The 19,974-nt window shown below is 40.0% G+C and overlaps 1 protein-coding gene across 1 annotated transcript in view; it reads left to right on the plus strand.

The window, feature by feature from the left end:
• Positions 1-10,219: 10,219 nt before the first annotated feature.
• Positions 10,220-19,974, plus strand: part of LOC577034 (ARF GTPase-activating protein GIT2) — a 56,854-nt gene continuing 47,099 nt past the window's right edge. Inside the window, exons 1-3 of the mRNA XM_030991214.1 lie at positions 10,220-10,358; positions 17,116-17,252; positions 18,396-18,508. Coding sequence (XP_030847074.1) covers positions 10,304-10,358; positions 17,116-17,252; positions 18,396-18,508 — 305 coding nt within the window. The 5' untranslated portion in view covers positions 10,220-10,303. The remainder of the gene's footprint in view (positions 10,359-17,115; positions 17,253-18,395; positions 18,509-19,974) is intronic.

Here is a 19,974-nt window from a genome sequence, read left to right on the forward strand (position 1 = left end):
AAATTCCTTAAATAACCCATACGTCGATAGCTGACCCAATTTCCCCCGCTTATACGTATACGTCGATATAGAAACAATGTGCTCCTTTTCCTTTCTAATAACTGCCCAATGGCACACTGCCACCGAGTTTTTCAAGAACCCCTAAATTAAAATGAACGCAATCCTTTTTATTTTTAATAGGTGCCCTATCCACATTATTTCACTCCTATTCAAATCTGATATGTGCCCTTTTACTTTGACAAGTGTAGGCCTACCCTTTCCTTTGTAATAGCTAAGTACCCCGTCCCCTTCTAATAAGTGCCCCCTTTGATTTCAGATAATTGCCCATTTTGTTTTGACACGTGCCCCTTTTTTCCTTTTTGATAAGTGCCCTCTTTCCTTCAGATAAGTGCCCCTTTTCCTTTTTATGAAGAGTCCTTCCCCTTCTCAAAAATACAACTTTCACCTCTAATAAATGCCCCTCTAAACTAAACTAAATTATACTTGATAGGTGCTCTTTTTCCTTCGACAGTTGCCCCCATTTTTTTTAAAAGGGCCCCTTTTTCATTCTCATAAGTGTACCTTTTCATCTTTGGTGAGTGCCCCAATTCAAATCTGAGAAGCGCCTCTTTTACTTTGACAAGTGCCCCTTTTCCTTTTTCATATTGAAGCGCACCTTCCCCTTCTCTTAAGTGCCCCTTCTCATCTCAGATGAGTGCCCTTTTATTCTCTGATAAGTGCCACCTTCACCTTTGATAAATACCCCTTTCATTTTGACACATGCCCCTTTTTCTTTTCCAATAAGTGCATTTTTTCCTTCCGATCAGTGCCCCTATCCTTTTTTTTTTAGTAAGAGCCCCTTCCTCTTTTTCACCTCTGGTAAATGCCCCTGTCAAATCTGACTAGGTGGCCCTCCTCTTAGTAAGAAGTGCCCCTTTTTCCATTCTCGTAAGTGCCACTTTTCAAATTCGAGAAATGCCCATTTTCACATCTGATTATCAGGCACGTAGCCAGGGGGTGGGCACGGGGGGCACGTGCCCCCCTAACTGCCAACATTTCCAAACCCCCCTTTCGCGGGCTTTTGCGGGCTTTTCCTGCCTTGGAGACCCCCCTAAATCATGAAAAATGCTCAATGTACCCCCCTAAATTCGGAATAATTTCTCAGGAGTCCAAAGAGATGAGAGAAAAATGGAAAAAAAACACCCCCTTTTTAAAGAAATCTCCGGGTGAAAAGTTAATACACCCTTTTTTTACAATTCTCGGGCCGGACTTTGTCGCACGAAAAGTACCCCTTTACAGGACATTTTGGTAACACGCATGGGGTCATTCCGACCCCGGAGTGGGGGGGGGGGGGGCGGGGATACGTGATCCTTTTCTTTGCTAATGAGTATCCTTTTGATCAGTGCCCCTTTTTCCTCTCCACATAGGGTTAGAGTTAGGGTAAAATGACAACAACAACATAAATTTGCAGCAGGGCCGAGTTGTCCCGGGTCCGAGTTAGCCCGGATCCAACACGGGACTCCCCTAGTCCAGATTCAGTCCGTTCGTTCTTTTTATCCCCCACACACAGCGCGGTCTCTCCACTGATCAAATTTCCGTCCACACGTATTCGAGGTCCAGATTTAGAGGAATGGCTAGGTCTACTTTCAACGTTGAGGGTGTGTTATTTTATCAGCTGATTGGGTGCGCTAAAAACGAAAACGGTACAGAGGCTGGACTAGAGTACCCCTAATTTAAAGCGACTTACATGTAGAACCGCGTCGGTGTGACTGCGCCGTTTATCCTACCAGTGTCGTTTATCCGTCGGACATAATGCGGGTTTTCTGCTCGCACGGATCGTCCGAGGGATCCGTGCGGTTTGCTATCCGCACAGTTTGTCCTCACATTGTTTCACGTGTATATATTTTGATAAAAGGAAGCAACTCGGTAAATCATGTGGTAGCCATTTTTTCTAGAAATTACATAATAATAACTCTCTACAATTTTTTTAAAGCAAATGGGCAAGTCCTTTTGAAAGTAGAAGTGAATCGTGATATCGGCCCCACAATTGTTGTAATCGATTATACTTTTATACGTGGCTTTGTTCTTCAACCAACTCACTACTAGTATATACTCGTGATCCAGGCCCCGTCCCCAAGTATTTGGGGGCGTTTCGAGGTTTAATGTAGGAGTTAAATGGGAAATAAAAGTGATTAAAATGGGGTTAAAAGTGAGTGGGGGAGGCTAGAGTATTTAAGATAAGGTAGAGCGTAGCACAAATTGGCGGATGCTCAGGGGGTAGGGGCATTTAATTACGGTCAGATGAGCATATTTTAATACCTTATTCATGACACTAGCAAGTCACTAATTGGCGTATGGTCCAAGAGGCGGAGCCCCCGGAAGCGCAGGGGTTTTAGGCATTAAAATTAAGGTCAGATGAGCATCCAGGGACCAGCGTTAGGGCCCAAGGTGGGGTCCAGGGGGCAGAGCCCCCGGAAGCTCTTAATTACGCATTTAATTACGGTCACATGAGCATGAGCATACTTTCTTTTCTTTTTCTTTCTATTTAATTATCTTTAATATACTTTTTCAAAAGTGTGGGGGGGGGGCTTGAGCCCCCAAGCCCGCCGTTTCACAGGACCTGACAAGTATTTTTTCCCCCTGATCCGTATATAGGACAAGGCCCTGGGGCAACTAGCCATAATCCGATATGTAGGTCGTTTTCCGGTCAGAACTAGCCCTAACTATCATTTCAGGATTTTGTTTCAGAACCTGAGACAAAGTTACCCAATCCCTTTAAGTTTCAAAAAGTAGACTTCATTGACCTGTACATAGGCTTAGGAACCGGGGGGGGGCTTTGGGGGGGGGCTCAGATATCATTGAGCAGCCCCCGATACTTATTGAGGGGCTCGGATGTCATTACGGAGCCCCCCCCCCCCCCGATATTTGTGGGGCTTGGATAACATCACGGAGCCCCCCGATATTTTTTGAGGGGCTCGGATATCATTGAGCCCCCCCCCCCCATATTTTGGCGGGGCTCGGTTATCATTATCATTATAGATTGGTGCACATCATTATGTTTGATCATCCTCTCCTATTATGTTTGTTTTCATTCCTCTGTTAGTCATCCTTTATTTGCTACCTATGATATACCTATATAATTATGCAAAATAAACCCTGGAGGTTTAAAGTTGTAAAGCCCAGGGCAGTTCAACACACGTAATCATGAAATAAGGATGTCTTCATCGAAGTGTCTCTGTAAGTGTAGAACCACGCCCTGTGCCTACCCGCTCAGGCCACTCTACATTCAGAGGCGTCGCTAAAGGGGGGGGGGGGGGGTTAAAGTCGGTGGGATTTTTTTTTTATGTCGGTCGGCCAGCAATTTTTTCTCCTTCGAATTGTGACTTTTTATCGGACAAAGAAACTTTTTTGAAAATTTAGACAATGATTTAGAGTCGGTACAATGAATCGTCTTCTTTTTCTAATAATTTAATGAAACGGTGAAGCTCCCGCGCTTCGCGCGAGAGGGGGAGAGAAACTGAATTCAGACAATTAGGGTTAAGAGTAGAGAACGGTATACAACAAATCGTCTTCTTTCTATAAGAACTTAATGAAACGTCTAAGCTTCCGCGCTTCGCGTGGGATGGGGAAACTGAATTCAGACAAGGATTAAGAGTCGAGAACGGTACAATAAATCGTCTTTTTTTCATAATAATTTAATGAAAGTTCGCGCAGGAGGCCTTTCATCCATCCCCTCCCCCACATAGGGAGCGCGCTTTGCGCGCTCTTTAAGTGATTCGCTTGCTCATTTTACACATAACAATTTTGCCTTCGGCCCCGGGTTTATAGGGTTAAATATGTAGATATTGGGACATTTAATTTTGTCGGTAGTTGGTGGCTTGTTTTGTCGGTAATCGTTGGCCTCTATTACTATACCCCCTACCCCCCCCCCCCCACCCCACCCCACCCCCCCCCCCCCCCCCCCCCCCCCCCCCCACTGAAAAAGGTCTAGCAACACCCCTGACGACACATCAGGCCTATACTTGCGTTTTGTGAGAGGCTCAAGTATCCGGGCCAGCTATCTAATAGTTGAGTAAGTTTTGGAAGAAAAACAAAACGAGTACTCGATCTCCAATCGTATTAGTTTTTGGGGAATTTCGAATGTCATCAAATATGTTTTTTTTCCTTTTAAAACAATAATTGTTTTGCAACTCAATTCAGGCCTGGCTAAATATAAACTTTTTCGTAAGGCAACAGACAAGTAATTTAGTCATATACCTGATTAACATTTGAAGATTTCCTACACTAATGCCTGGCCGTGCGTGTCCCATTTTGAACACTAAGTTGCACCTGAAATTGCAACATGTGCATTATAAGCTCCAAACGCTTTCTTTCCTACAAATACACCCCCAAAATCCCAAAAGCTTGAATGTATACTATTTCACAAGATGTAATTAAACAATATGAATGATATTAATGATACACTTACATGGACATGCAAATGCATGATCATTTTTTGCGCTTCTTGCTGCCAGCAAGATAGTTTCCCTCTGCATTTAATTTTGTTGCTGTTATGAGTTTATATAATTATATTCATATTTTTGTTATCAAACAGGAATAAATGAATGAATATATAAATACATTTGTACAATACGATTTGTACGATAGTTGTACATTGATGATAGAAGAACCAATGAAAATCGCAACTGATCTTCCCTAATTCTTTCCCCCCTTTTCTTTTCTTCCTCTTTGTTTTCTGTCCCTTTCTCTCCTCTTTCCCTTTCACTTGCAACTGATCTCTACCTTTCTTCTTCCTCTTTTTCCCCCTTTTCCTAATACTTCTCGCTCTCTCTCTCTCATTTAAGTTTGGTGAGGGAGGCAGGGGCCTTTCGCCCCCTCCCCGATCCACACGATGTTGGTGGGATTAATCGCAACCGATCTCTGCTTCTTTTCACCCTTTTCTTTGCTTCTTCCTCTTATGTGTTCCATTTTAGCTCTCTGCTTTCCCTTTCCCTTCTTTCTCTTTTTTTTTTTGGCGGGAAGGGGGGGGGGGGGTGGTCGGGGTGGGGGCAGAGGCAAAGGCCTTTCTCCGCGATCCACATCTTGTTTGCATGAAAATTGCAACTGATACCCTTTCTTTTCTTTTCTTCTTTTGTTTTTTTCCCTTTCCTTCCTTCTCTCTTGTTTTGCGGGGGGGGGGGGAGGCAACAGCATGGGCGGCAAGGCCCTTTTTGGTCCCCCCCGATCTCCTTCTTTTCCTCTTTTTCATTTCTTCTTCCTTTCCTTCTCTCTCTTCTTTCTTCTTTTCCTTCCTTCTCTCTCTCTCTCTTTTGTTTGATGAGGAGCCAGGGGAGGGCAGGCGAAGGCCTTTCGCCCCTGATCCACACTGCGTTGTGGGAAAAATCACAATTGATCTCCCGTACCTTTCTTTTCTTTCCATTTCCCTTCTCTTCCTTTCTCTCTCTCTTAAGTTTGCTGTGTAGAGGGGGGGGGGGGGGGAGGGGGCGGCAAGGGCCATTTGCCGCCCCCGATCCCCAACTTGTTGGCGGGAAAACTGCAACTGATACCCCCCCCCCCTTTTTTTTTTCTTCCTTCCCTTTATCTCCTCTTTTCCCTTTTTCTTTTCCTTCTCTTCCTTCTCTCTTTCTTTTTGCTGGGGGGGGGGGGGGGGTGGGGGGCAACAGCCTGGGAGGCAAAGCACTTTCGGCCCCCTCCCCCTCCCCGATCTCCTTCTTTCTCCTTTTCTTTTCTTCTTCATTTTCCTTTGTCTCTTCTTAACCTTTCCTTTATTTTAATTTCCTTCTTTCTCTCTCTCTTTTGCTGAAAGGGGTGGGGGTGGCGAAGGCCTTTCGCCCCGGAAAACGGAAAACGGAAAATTTGATTTTGATTTCCAATCATAGATATCTTGATAATCAAACAGGCGATCGGCTTGTAAAAAGTCATGAGCAGCAGGAGAAATCCAGGATTTCGTTTCAGAATCTAAAACAATGTTACCGAGTCATTTTAAGATCTGATTGGTCGTAATGCGACCTCACTGATCATACTATCACACTCAACAGTGATTTGACCATGTAAAGATAAAATAAAATATTGAAATCATTCCTGATAATGTATTAATTACGATGTATAGGGGTTGTTACCAAAGTCTGAAAATTGTATATTTTCGCTTTGAATGTGTAAATCCCCCCCCCCCCCCCCCCCCCCACGTTTCCAAATGGTCGTCTTCAAAAGCATATAATATTATTATTGGTTGTACTTGAGGAGCTGGTTTAATAAAGGAAACATTGATACGAAGGACAGTATACACAGGGGGGGGGGGGGGGGAGGGGGGTTGAGTTGATAATAGGGCCTACGTCGTATGTCAAAGACTTCCGAGGGCACATCACATAATATAGGAGAGTCCAATCTTACCCTTTGAGTGTGGTTTAATACAGGAATTTAACTCGGGGAGGAGCATCTGGTCACTTTAAAGGTACTATGTCCCATTTGTAGGCCAAAAAAATGAAAAGGTTAAATTCTAGCGGCATTTGAAAGATAATACTAATTTAGAACTTCCCTAAAAAAGGTGGGGCTTGAAAATGTCTTCAAGTGGAAAAATAACGACTATTAGTTGTCAAATCGACTTAGGAGCTATAGAGCCAATAAGTAATAGTCTTGATTTTCAGACCATTGCACTGAATGGTAATACGTTTTATGCTGCGCAAAGATTCAGTCAGTTTGATTTTGGCTATCTTATTGATGTAGACAAATGCTCATACATCCTTTACAGCTTATTTTATGTATGTTATTATCAAAGAAGAAAAAAGCCAGTCAGTCACTCAATAGTGTCTGACAGTGAAGTCTAGCAAGTAAACAGGTTTCCTTGCATAATTTGAATATTAGGACACTGCTAACATTCAAATTTCACAGATAGGACATACATGACATATTCATAATTCCTGCAAAGTTCTACATAATTTGAGGTTGGCTGCAAAAGGGACATAGTATCTTTAAAAACGAAATTAGCTTTTGTTCTTCTTCTTCTTCAGGGGTTCTTGATAATGGAAAAGTCTATGGGGGATCAGTATACCTGCTCTCTCTCTCTCTCTCTCTCTCTCTCTCTCTCTCTCTCTCTCTCTCTCTCCGCTTGGGGGGGGGGGGGGGGCAAAGGCGGTGGCTGTTCCGAAGTGATTTGTTAAACATTCATTCCTCATATAACTGCAATGTATTATGATACGATTGCCAACTTTTGCGGGGTGTTTAAAACCTTGTAGACAGATTAACCTTTTCGACCTCGAGTAAATAATTTTTTTCATTTCAGAGAACTTGTGTGTGCCCCTATTCTGGCATAGTCACTGTCCCTCGATCATACATCATAATTAAAATAAGAAAGATGATTTTAAACCTTTGGTTTTTGAGAGAATTGGAAGGAACTATGGTTTTTCCTGTAAGGAAATAGAAAACATATTTTTAAGACTAAGACAGTGTACACTTAACAGTCGATTAAGAGAGTTTCAGTTCAAACTTATACATAATATATTATATACAAACCATCACCTCTTCCGTTTTGGTCTTGTCTCGACTAACTTATGCTCATTTTGCGAAAAGGATGAAGAAACATTTAAACATTTATTCTATACTTGTGAATTTGCACAATCAGTGTGGGGAATGTGCACGAGATTTTTAGACTTTGAAATACATAACTGTAGTTTGGAGGAAATTCTGTATGGGAAAGAGGAGAGAAATAAAGGAAAATATCAATTAATGAATCATGTTTTAATTCTTGTTAAATATCTGATTTATAGAAATAGAGAACTTTAAAAACCACCCTCTTTTAATGAAATAAAGAATAGTATAATAGGGGATAAAGTAGAAGAAAGGAAATTGGCAGCAATGAGGGGAACTCTCACTATTCATTTTTCTAAACGGGAAAACCTGATTATTAGACAAACAATTATTGGAACCCAGAGCCAGTCGTCCACCGGTTAAGAGGGGGGGGGGGGGGGGAGGGGGATAAGGGAGAGGTCGGGTAGGGTTAACAAAAGGAGAAAACTTTTCTCTCAGGACAACAGTATAAAAGAAGTATAAGTTGCTACATTGTTAAAACAAAATTTTTGGATTATACAACTGCATATGTTTTCTTTGAAAATATGAATTTTTGTTTCAAATAATGATGTATAGGAATTAGAAGCCGTTTGTAAGACAAAAATTTATACTGATTTATAATGTCATCACATTTGCAGTGAGCGTTACATATGATGATTGTAATTTGTACTATGATTATAATTTGTTTCAAGAGAGAAAAGAATAAAAACTGACCATAAAAAAAAAAAAAATTATATAAGAATGAATCGAAACCGAGTGATGAAGGAACACAATTTTATAGCGGATCGGTGTAGATCGAAGTTGGTATAGCGCCAACTATATTGCTTTGTTCTCTGTCTCAAAGTCACCCCACCGGGAATGAAAAAAGACAAACGTTTTTTAAGCATATTATATTTAATACATCTGTATATATGTTTTATTTAATTTTATGATTGACAAAAAAAAAGACTAGAACTCTAAGTCGTTTCTGAAAACTACAAATATTGATATGAAACAAGAGTATACAATTATCGTGAAAGATAAAGGTAGAAATCTAAGAGCACTACTTTTGTGTGTGCTCAACGATGACGGAGGAGGGAAAATGCCCACTATTAAAAAAAAAAAAAAACCACCCCTCCCTTGCACAGGGGCGGCCGAGCGACTTCCCAAGTGGGGGGGGGGGGGGCACCAACAAAAAAGGGCACTTTCTGGAAAAAAAGGGGCACCTACATTGGGAAATCTCAAAGCGAAAATATACCATTTTTAGACATTGGTATATACCCCTACAGTGTGATTACATTATCAGGGATGATTTCATTATTTATTTCTCTTCATACATCATACAAGATATCGCTTAAGCATCATACTGTACAGTTGGGTGTGATGTCTGAATATGCATTTATGAGCGAGCGAAGCGAGCGAGAAAAATTTTAAAGATCTGTGAGGTCGCAGTGCGAAAATTACATCTTATAAAGAGGAAAAAACCAATCGTGATGGGGTTATAAGCACATTCTCATAACGGAAGACTGAAAAGACCTTTGATAAGTAACATAATTAAATTGACGGAAAGGGGGCACCCATCAGATTTTGATAAGGGCATTTATAAGAGGTGAAAAGGGGATAGGTCCCTTATTAGAAAGGAAAAGGGGCACGTATCATTAATAAAAAAGGGCAAATATCAGAGGTGAAAAGGGACACTGACCAGATATGAAAAGGGGCACTTATGAGAAGGGGAGGGAGCTCTTTCTTTTTAATGGGGGCACTTATCATAAGGAAAAGGGGCACTTATTAGAAAGGGAAAGGGGTAGTTATGAGAAGGGGAAGGAGCTCTCTCTTTTTAATGGGGGCACTTATAAGGAAAAGGGGCACTTATTAGAAAATAAAAGGGGCACATGTTAAAATGAAAGGTGTGCTCATCGGAGTTTAAAAAAGGGGTAGTTATTAAAAGGAGAATAGAGGCACTTCTTACAAAGGAAAAAAGGGGCAGTTGTCAAAGTAAAAGGAGCACCTCTCAGTTTTGAATAGGGCAATTATCAGAGGTAAAGGGGGCACTTATCAAAAGTGAAAAGGGGCACTTCTCGTACCTGAAAAAAGGTACTTACTAGAGATTAAAAATGGCACTTATTGAAGATAATTTCAAGATTTATGAGAATGGAAAATGGACACTTATCGCAAAGGAAAATGGGAACATGTCGAAGGAAAAGGGGCACGTGTCAAAAATAAAAAGGGCACTCGTCAGAGGTGAAAAGGGGGAAGGGGCACGTTTACTAAGTAATAGGGGCACTTGTCAAAGTAAAAGGGGCACTTTTCCTATGTAAAAGGGGCACTTCTTACAAAATAAAAGGGGCACTTTTCCTATGTAAAAAGGGGCACTTTTGGTGTATCTGAAAAAGTGGGGGGCACTGTGCCCCCCCCCCCCCCCCCCCCGGGAGGGCCGCCTCTGCCCTTGCACACATGGGCGTAAATCCTTACGTAATACCTATTGTTTAGGGGGGATGATCTATTCATTCATCCCCCACTGAACAAATGTCAAAAGAGTTAAATGCCATGGGAGGCGAAGGTGATAATTTTTTTTTTTAAGGGTGGGGGGGGGGGGGGGGGGGGGGGGGTCATTCATCTCACCGCACACATGCACAGCTCTCTGACCTCAGTGGCACAGCTAGCTACAGGCGCGCGCACGCGCGCTCAATCAAGCTAGCTCACGAAATCAAAACAACTTCCGGTGATGTGAAGACTACTTCCGCGAAGTCTCAAGGAGATTTCTATCAGAATCGTTTCAAACATGCGAGGAAAACAACGAAGTCCGGGAGAAATATGTGCCGATTGTGCTATGACAGGTAAGATTCATATACCTTGATTAGAATATATGGACAAAGTAATTTGTACATGTTTTGATAAATAATAAAAGTGAACGATATGTAGTGAAAATGCTGGATGTTTTTAGAGACGAGTGTTCTCCCCGAGCCATGGCCGTCCGCTGGCTGCTCCTGTAGCCAGAAGTCTGGATGGCGAATCGCACCAGCCGTGGCCGCTCATAACTAATGCCGCGCCCCAGACCCTTGAATTGCCTCTGCCTGTTGACGGGAAAATGGATGTATGGGACTGCTGTAAAAATAAGAACTTGTCATTGGATTAATTGAAATAGAAGAAAAATAAGACAGAAATAACGGTCTAATAATTAATTAGCCTATCTACCATGATTCATGTTTAATAATGGGAATGACATTTGTCATCCAATCCATTCCCGCCCCGTTCTTCAGTTAAGTTAAATCCGTTGTCGTTGAGTCGCAATAGATCTAGGGTAGCGCGCCCAGTATTCGGTCCATTCCCAGTATTCGGTCAGACAGCCGTTTCAACAGCTGTAACAATTTAAAAAATATTTTATGAGCCACGAAAATTGCACAAATCAGGCAGTTGAACAACTTTTCTTAACTCTCAAAATTAAATCAGATTCAGGGCCCCAGAAAGATCTCCAACTTAGCTCGAAATTGGTCAGTGTCGCACAACTTTCTGCACTTCCGCCTTCTCTTAGCACATGCGCTAACATGCATAGCCATATGTAGCAGTCTATTGCGAAACAACTACGTGTGCTGTCGCAATGAATTTAGTATGTGTGTGAAGAGAATCACTTCCGGGTTCACTCCATCGCAGCGAATTTGCAAATGACGCACTTGCTGATGTGTAAGAGGTATTTATACGATACCCTTGCCATGCGGTATCGCTCAGCCAGTATTCGGTCAACGCATTGTCATTCAATGCTTTATCGCGCAATTGTGTGAAAATAGTGCGCAAATACGCTTCGCTCCTTGGCAACGGAGATACCACGCACAAATCGTGTGACCGAATTTTATTTGGTGCGACCAAATCTTGGGCAGAAAAATGCTTCGTCTTCTTTTGGAAGTAATTTGCTTATCATTATTCTATATTATGAGTGACTATAAAATCCTGTTAGAGGAATAAATTCCTTTTCTTTTGATGGGTAGATTGCCAAATAAAAGAGGTAAGAATTCAAAATATTGGTGATTTCCCCTTAAGTGACCGAATACTGGGCACTCTACCCTACTAAGTAATAAGTAGGGACGCTGGTCCGAGAATAAGGATAGTCTGCATAAATGAGATTATCCTTGTAATCTATATAACAACATAAAAATCAATGCAGAAAGTTGAAAAATAAGGACTTGCCTTCAGAAGTTCAGCTAATCTGTCACACACAAACCAAATTGCATTGCCTCCACTACCCCTTATGCCACACTTCAGTCTATGTATAGAAGCGGTCAGTGGAGCCAGCCGTAATCTCAGCTGTTCAACCGACAATATTTGAGACTGAAGCTTTAAGTCTCAGGGAAATATGCAGAAATTTGATTAATCTAAATCTAGTAATATGGAGAAATATTTTAATCCTTCCCCTTAAAATTTAAAAAGGTGCCGTGCTGCCAACTTCTGTTCATGCATCAGAAACGGATCTACATGTATGCTCCACCAATCTGTACTTACCCCATACATACACTGTACTGTGTAGATCAATGATCAAGGATGTCAAATTGGACTCACAGTATGTACAAAGTCATCCCAAGCTAATCTTGAAAATCTGCTTTTTAAAATTTGTCGAAAAACAGGATAACGACTTTCAGAGACGCCAAGTTCAAAGATCGGCAATGCATGACATTTTAATGATTCGGCGCGAGCGCGCGTGTGAGGGTATAACACACGTATAAGGCTAGCGCCCGCATCGTGCGTAAGAGCATTTTCAGACCCTCGAAATGTGTGATGTCACGCCTAATGCGTGATACTTGGTAACTTGGACTTTACATACATGTATTATACACACATGCATGTTTATGTAATTGGAGTTCAGATACATGTACATGTATGTGATGCTAAACCGCAGCTTTAAAAAAAAATGATGACGTCATTGTGGTATGCTTCACAATTCTGTACTTACACAAAACACATGTAGATGTAGATGATGACGTGAGTCAGTGAGTGAATCTACAATGTACCATATTATATGTACGGTAGATAGGAAACATTGATCTGTCACACAGAGGGCTCATCCCGGTAACTGCCACTTTTCTCACAAACTACGCAGAAAGTGTGGATGTGGTCTGCAATCAAAATGACACAGGGATTCTAGCTTTAAGGCTTGATTTCAGGTCCTGTTGTTATCTCTCTGTTTCAAGATCTTTTCAGGCTTGATATCTTATGGAATGTAGAGGGATCCAACTTGATTGGGACTTTTTCAGTCTGGGGGGTTAAAACCAACTGGTATCCTTAAAATTGCATTCGTGAGATCTTTATTCTTCCCTCTTTCATCTTCTTATTGAAAAAAAAAAGATTGATCATGATCCAATTATCAATGTTTGATTCACACTAAGCTGTTCTGTTGTAACTTACTGTTTTGTAGATGTATCAAAATGAACAATGAAGAAGAATTGTTAATAAAACCCATACAAAGCAACAAAACCAAGAACAATAAAAACAACGGACAATAAAAACAAAACAAAATCAACAACAAAACCTCTGTCATGAATTCACATCTGTGGTACATGTATGAGTTTTAATAGCACTGCAAGGGTTAAATATTCAAGCAAAATTTCTCATTAAACTCCCACCATCCTTGTATGAAGTACATGTACATGGAGATGCACTTTTATCATTGCCCTAATACAGAGCATGAGCAACAGACAATTGCAATTGCTTTGCAGATGCGTCATTGACCTTAAACGCATCTGATGCCGACTGCATTAAAATTCCAGTGGTAATGACTGGTGCTTTGGAGATTTGATGGGATCACCTCTTCTGCTGAGAGCAAGAGGTTCGTAAATTCTATAGATGTAAAACTATTAAAGTGTATAGGCCTACTATTAAAGATCAAGTACAACTCGTAGTAATGTTCTGTAATGTCCTCTTCTGCTTCTTTATCGGTCTGCCTCGCTATTGTTGGTTTGAAATGAAGTAAAGAAGAATCTGACAACATCTAGACAATAAGACAATAACAATCCTAGATTTCGAATTGCTTTGAGCCTGAATCAAAACTTTAAATTTAACATGTTGAGAGATTTTGTTCTGAACATTTAACTCAAGTCCATTTTTAGTACCGGGAATATCAGAAAGAAAATTAATATCAAGTAGTAAACGTGGAGTCCCATCCTCAGTTTTGTTTAAAAGATCTTCCCCCTGTCCACACACAACATTTTCCATGATTAGTTATACCGTTTCGCGATAGTTTTACGATGAAATTGTGTGTGTGGACGCTCACTAACGATACGTCGTATAACGAAACTAGTCTAACGAAACGCAGGTTTGGGCATCGTTTCGAACTGAAACTCAATAAAGAATCACGCCTAATCACACCTAATCACGGAAAATGTTGTGTGTGGACAGGGGGAGTGTAACTAGTGTAACTAACTGGGCGGGGCTTAACGTGACCTCGAGCGAAAGGAGTCCAGACTGTAGAGTTTCAGGATTACTTTCTTCTGTTTATGGACATCCTTGAATTTATACGATGATTATTTATATGACGTTTCTTGTGTGTGGACACTTTGAAATTTTATATTATGATTCTTTATACGACGTTTCGTTATAGAGTTTCGGGATAAATTGTTTTGTGTGTGGACACGCTGCTAGACAAGAAACTAGGAATCTGTTGAACTCCTAATCCCTTTCTGGCTCTCAAAGTCTGGCATGTTCCCAAAGTTGTTCAACAGCGATTGGAATTCACCTTCTTCTTTCATTTTGAGTGGGTTCAGTGCTAGACAAATATAATTGAGAATGTCAAATGAAATTGTAATACTGTACAACATACATGTAAGTAGTATTTTGAAATGCTGTGAATTGTGAAAGCATTTATTTGATACAACTTGCATGTCTGTGAATTCATGTGATTTGGTTACGGTGATAGTCATGACTCCCTTTGTCCTACATATGTACATGTACATGGACAGTACTTGGGTACTGCGAACATTTTACTTTTTGAACATTTTATGATGATGATGATGATGATAAAGATGAGGATGAGGATGAGGATGAGGATGATGATAATGATAATGATGATGATGGTAATGATGATAAAGATGGGGATGAGGATGGTGATTGTGATGATGATGATGATGATGATGATGATGATAATGATGATGATGATGGTGATTGTGATGATGATGATGATGATGATGATGATGATGATGATAAAGATGGGGATGAGGATGACGATGAGGAGGATGAGGATGATGATGATGATGATGATGATGTTGATGAGGATGATGATGATGAGGATGATGATGATGATGATGATGATGATAAAGATGGGGATGAGGATGACGATGATGATGAGGATGATGATGATGATGATGATGATGATGATGAGGATGATGATGATGATGATGATGATGATGATGATGAAGATGGGGATGATGATGATGATGATGATGATGATGATGATGAGGATGATGATGATGATGATGATGATGATGATGATGATGATAAAGATGGGGATGAGGATGACAATGAGGAGAATGAGGATGAGGATGATGATGATGATGATGATGATGATAAAGATGGGGATGAGGATGACAATGAGGAGAATGAGGATGAGGATGATGATGATGAGTTTGATGGAGAGGATGATGATGGTGGAGATTGGAGAGGGTGATGATGATGATGATGTGATCTTTGTAGTATTGATATTTTAACTTTTTTCTCTAGTGCTCTTTTTAAAATTCTTCGTGAACTAACTTACCGATCAATTTTGTGTACCATTTTTTTTTCTTCCAGTGATTAAGTGTGTTCATCTTGTCAGTGCTGGGTGTTAACAATGTACATTGAATATTCTCTTCATAGTTAATTTATGGCCATGAAATGTTAACAAGAAAGACACAGGATATTGCGCAGAAATTAAATTGCATGTATCCCGACAGTTCCTAAATCAATTTTTGGATAGTACTAAAAATATCCCTCCTGCATACAGTGTACATTTACATTTTCAGAACTACTGTAAAGTGTAATATTAAGTTCCCTTGTTGAGACTCATGTGGTGAAGCATAGGGTTCATGAACATGAACATAAATTGAAAGTGCATACCACTTTTACACACTGTATAATTGATATTGAACATGTAAAGACATCAGAGCTCCACACTAAATATGTTTCACTGGGGGTCCGGATTGAAATCTTTGGGTCTGTCACTCTACATGTACATACAGTGTATGCATAGAGCTTTATGTAAGAATGTTGACATTTTGGGGGTCCGGTTGTAGATTGTGGTCGCCCATGTGTCCCAGGTGCCATTGCTTTAATAGTGTTGAGCCCACCATAAAGCATACTGTAGTTCTTCTGGGAAATATTGATGCTGGCAATTTGTAACTTAGTTCTGAAGACATGCACTGTACACGTGTCACTGTACGTACATGTATGATATCCCAGTCACGCCTCTAAACCGACTCCACTATGACCAATGGGCAACATATTCAACTGTGGCCTAAAGGGGGGTATCCATTGTTCAGTCTCTTGGCGGTCTGGTGTTGATCTTGTTGGTATGACTTGGGTATGGCTCGGGTATAGCTATGGTCATTCACGTACTATTGAGCCTGGCAAATTGTGTGCACCATCTCCAGTATTCCCAACATAATGCCTTTCATGTGTATGTTCATGTACAACATGAACCAGGCAATTAACCCCTTGAGTGCAGGAGCTAGGTCATTCCTGTACACATGTATGTATTGGAATGAGACGGCTGTCAACAGGTTAATGCACTCTGAAATTGTCTTTTTCTTCTGAGCATCTTGATTGTTGTTACAGAGGAGGTTCATGCTGTGGCTGAGATTGAAAACGATGGCTAATGAGCAAATTAAATTTCATACTGTACATGTACATGTACATACGGTATCAATGATTCAACATTGTGATCTGATGAGACTTACATGTACAGGTGTAGCTAATGACTGTGATAATACATCCATGCACTTGTACACATGCACTTGTATGATGAGTGTACATGTACACTGTACATGATGTATGAATGCCTCTATTTATAAACTGATGTACATGTAAACATGAAATCTACATGTATGATGTCACCAGAATTTTTTTTTGGGGGGACTACAGATATTCAGTCTACAGTTGAAACAGGTATCATAATACAGCAACATATAATAATCTGATCTGATACATTTGGACAGCTAGTGAGTGATCTTTGATGATGATGATGATGATGATGATAATGATGATGATGATGATGATGATGATGATGATAATGATAGAAACTAAATAATAATAGACACGATAATAATAACTTGATTTATTCAAGAGAGGAACAATTTGCTGTCCCTTAGTCTAAGGAAAAGGTAAGAATCATAGAGGTACAGATGTTTTGTAAAGAAGTTGAGTGAAGTGCTATTACCAGAAATTCAAAGAGTTTGGATGTTTCATAATCGTGGGGGGTAATATGATTCAAGATTGTTTACATATAAAATTACAATACATAAGGGCCACCTGTCTATTATTTCCTTGTATCAGTCGAGTGGTATACATGTACATGTACATATACAGGTTTCACCGTGCTTATTGTTTTTTAACACGGTCCTTATTTCTTGTGTTTAGATCCAGGATGGGCCTCCCTGAATCGAGGTGTCCTGATCTGTGACGAGTGCTGCAGTGTTCACAGGAGTCTTGGAAGGCACATATCTCAGATCAGAGCCCTCACTCATGGACCCCCTTGGCCACGCAGCCTCTATGAGGTAAACACTTCAACTTCTCTTAAATTATTTCTTTATCAACATCCAGTTGGAACAGCAGAAAAAAAGCATTTGTGGGTCTTTCAAGATGTTGTGCTCAAAATGAGGAACTCATTTCAGAACAAAATCTGTTAACAAAACTGTCTGAAAAATGTCTGCAAACGTTGAAAGTACAATATAACCTGCTTTATGACTATCTTCATGAATAGAAAACCCACCTATCAAACTACATCTTTTGTATCTCTTGAATAAATAATGATAATCTCATTGAAATTACCGCTATTAAAGGAACATTGACAGTATATTTTTTTATAAAAACCATCTTTCCTTGTCTACCTTGGGTGGTCTTCATACACTGTATAGGTTCTGCCAGTGGCGTACGCAGGATTTTTTCAAGGGTGAGGTTTTTAAAATCGGGCCAAAAATTTCGCAACGACTCAGCCAGCCGCTGAATAAGCAGGAGGGGGGGGGGGGGAAGGGGGGTAAGAGGACATTTTTTGGGGGGTGGGAGTTCCCAAAATTTTAAATTTTGACTTGTCGACATTCCGTTCAATTGGGGGGGGGGGGGGGGGGGGGGGGTCATCTTTTTTAGGTCATCTATAAGAATTTTTTTAAAAATAATTTTTTATTAAAAAAAAAAACACTCAAAAGGGGGGGGGGGGTTTTAACCCCAAACCCCCACCCCCCCCCCCCCTGCGTACGCGCCTGGGTTCTGCTATTATATATAATTGATGATCCAACATGCTCTAGCAACATTTAATTCAATTTGTTTTAATATATTTGTTCCTCTCTCATTTCTCATAAGATTTTTGCTTTTCTATGGGTCTTTTCCATGTTCCATACTGTATTTTGTATTATTGTTTGTGGTATGTACATGTATTAATGGTCATAGTTATATAAAATATCTTGAATCTTGAGCTTTAGTTCTCCAAATATGTAAGGAAAGGGACTTACATGTACTCAAGCTAATAGGTTTAGGGTTCCGTGTATTTAATAGTGAGGTCAGAGTTAAGAATTTGCTTAGTATAACAAAGTAAATGCAGAACAATGGTCGATGGAAAGTACATGTACATGTAGATTGACGTTGTACGATTATATAATTGCATATGCCAGTTATTCCTATCTCTTCCTTCTTCTTTCTTTTAGATGGTGCATGCTCTTGTTAGCAATGGAGCCAACTCTATCTGGGAGCATTCACTTCTGGATCCATCGCAAGTCAGGAGTGGCAAAAGGAAACCTAACCCCAAGGACTCTGTCCAGTGAGTATGCATTCATACCTTTCAATGCATTTTAAAAAAAATGATTGACAAACTTAATATATATTGCAAATATCATCCCAAGGACCTTGCAAACCTGCAGACTTGTTATCATTTATCTATCCTTCAAGTATGCATTCAAACCTTGCAAACTTGTTATCATTTATCTATCCTTCGGGTATGCATTCAAACCTTGCAAACTTGTTATCATTTACCTAATATCCTTTGAGTATGCATTCAAACCTTGCAAACTTGTTAGTATGCATTCAAACCTTGCAATCTGGTTATCATTTACCTAATATCCTTCGAGTATGCATTCAAACCTTGCACACTTGTTATCATTTATCTATCCTTCAATTATGCATTCAAACCTTGCAAACTTGTCATTATTTATCTATCCTTTGAGTATGCATTCAAACCTTGCAAACTTGTTATCATTTATCTGTCCTTTGAGTATGCATTTAAACCTTGCAAACTTGTAATTATTTACCTAATATCCTTCGAGTATGCATTCAAACCTTGCAAACTTGTCATCATTTACCTAATATCCTTCGAGTATGCATTCAAACCTTGCAAACTTGTCATCATTTATCTATCCTTCAAGTATGCATTCAAACCTTGCAAACTTGTTATCATTTATCTATCCTTCAAGTATGCATTGAAACCTTGCACACTTGTTGTCATTTATCTATCCTTCAAGTATGCATTCAAACCTTACAAACTTTTCATTATTTATCTATCCTTCAAGTGTGCATTCAAACCTTGCAAACTTGTTATCATTTATCTATCCTTTGAGTATGCATTCAAACCTTGCAATTCTAGATCTTTTAGGAATGATTTCCTGTAAGTTCCTCTAGGAGGAGAGGTTCATCCATACACATGTACAATATACTGCACATGTACTGTGCTTTGAGGCAGGTCCAGCAGGGTTTTGTAATGGGGATGGGGGTGGGGAGGTTTAGCGTAAAAGGTTTGTCTTTCACATTAGTCAGGTGCATTTCTCATTTCTTGAGTTATTTATTGTAAGGTACACATTTTAAGGCGGGGGGGGGGGGGGGGTTGTTAATGACTGGTTATGTCTCAACCAGTGCATGTTATTTTATGGCACTAAATGCAAACAATTTTAGAACATGTACATTATGTTGACATGCTTCTCTTTTATTATACCTAATACATACACTTGTTGAAATGTGTATGTGTCAAGTGTTGTGATTTATTCTGATAGAGCTGTGAGTCATCTTGTCCTGAAACTGATTTTCATTGTATACAGGTATACATGTAGATATCAAGTGGGTTAATTTTATCTGAATACTGAATGCAACATCTCTGCTCTTTAGAGATCCCATCTTGTTTGTGTGCAAGATATTACTTTGACATGATTCAAGCAGGATGATGAAAATGATCATTCTGAAATTTACATGCGAGTACATGTACAGTGTATGTACATTACACCGATGTACAAAACTAAA

Source organism: Strongylocentrotus purpuratus, unplaced genomic scaffold (assembly GCF_000002235.5).
Source record: "Strongylocentrotus purpuratus isolate Spur 01 unplaced genomic scaffold, Spur_5.0 spur5_scaffold_2, whole genome shotgun sequence".
Classification (NCBI taxonomy): Eukaryota; Metazoa; Echinodermata; class Echinoidea; order Camarodonta; family Strongylocentrotidae; genus Strongylocentrotus; species Strongylocentrotus purpuratus.